This window comes from Aptenodytes forsteri, unplaced genomic scaffold, assembly GCF_000699145.1.
Source record: "Aptenodytes forsteri isolate BGI_AS27 unplaced genomic scaffold, ASM69914v1 Scaffold474, whole genome shotgun sequence".
Lineage (NCBI taxonomy): Eukaryota > Metazoa > Chordata > Aves > Sphenisciformes > Spheniscidae > Aptenodytes > Aptenodytes forsteri.
The window spans coordinates 57,382-58,546 of record NW_008793938.1 but is presented as its reverse complement, the minus strand read 5'-3'; the positions used below and the strand labels follow the sequence as shown (position 1 = coordinate 58,546).

The 1,165-nt window shown below is 63.4% G+C and overlaps 1 protein-coding gene across 1 annotated transcript in view; it reads left to right on the top strand.

Annotated features, from left to right (window-relative positions):
• The window catches only part of LOC103907626 (bromodomain-containing protein 2), an 8,784-nt gene that overhangs the window by 685 nt on the left and 6,934 nt on the right, over nt 1-1,165 (top strand). The window contains 3 exon segments of the mRNA XM_019474727.1: nt 733-886; nt 979-1,058; nt 1,060-1,120. Coding sequence (XP_019330272.1) covers nt 733-886; nt 979-1,058; nt 1,060-1,120 — 295 coding nt within the window.

Below are 1,165 nucleotides of genomic sequence, written 5' to 3'. Positions count from 1 at the left end.
CCCCCCCCGCCCCCCCTCAGCCCCGTGTAGGCGTCCGGGCTGGTCCTGGGGACGTCCTCAGAGCAGCTGCCACCCCCCCCTCCTTGTCCCGATGTCCCCTACAAAGGTATGGATGAGGTGACGCAGCCGCTCTAGAGGTAACCCGGACGTTTCCCCACCTAATCTCTTGTGCCCTGAATGCGTTTTGCAGATTCCCATCCATGAATTTGTAGAAGACATCCTGTGACCCCAATATTAAACGCCAGCCCCCCCGTGCACCTGTGGCGCCCAAGGAGTTAAAGCCCGGAGGTAATTTCCACGTAGGTTTTGGTCTTAAACTTAGCGTTAGCTTCCCCGAGCCCCGTCCCGCCTCTCATACGGGATGTGTGCGCCCTCCAGATGCCGGGGGTCTGGCCATCCCCCGTAGCGTAGGCTCCCCCCCCGGCAGAACTGGCTGCTCCCCAGGCACCTAGGGACCCTCTCGCCCCCGCGGGCGAAGGGGACGGTGGCACTCTCGGGCGGGGACCAGGTCCGGAGGAGTTTCTTGAACCCCGATGCACCCCCTGCCTGCGCTTGGGTGACGAGTGAGAGCTGGTGTGTGAGCGGGTGGCTGCCCCCTGCGGGCGTGGTGGCTGCGAAGGCGAGTTTTGCACTGGTCCCGGCTCTGCCGGGCACCGAGCAACCACGGGACCGGGGAAGCCGGGCACGGGGGAGGCGGTGCGGTCATCAGTGCAGCCCTGACCGCCGGTCCCATGTCCTTTGTCGGCAGGACTACCACAAGATCATCAAGCAGCCCATGGACATGGGGACGATCAAGCGACGCTTGGAGAACAACTATTACTGGGGGGCTGCGGAGTGCATGCAGGACTTTAACACCATGTTCACCAACTGCTACATCTACAACAAGGTGAGAACCGTGCCGGCGCTGCCCCGGCTGCCGCCGAGTCCCGTGGTGCCTTCCCGGCGGACTCTTGACGCTGCCTCCGGTTCTCCCTGCAGCCCACAGATGACATTGTGCTGATGGCCCAAACCCTGGAGAAGATCTTCCTGCAGAAGGTGGCCCAGATGCCACCGGAAGAGCAGGAGATCGTGGTGCCAGTGGCCAAGAACAGCCATAAGAAGGGAGCGTCCCGGGCAGCAGGTACGGTCATGCCGTGTGGGGTGGGATGGCTATTTGGGTGGGGGG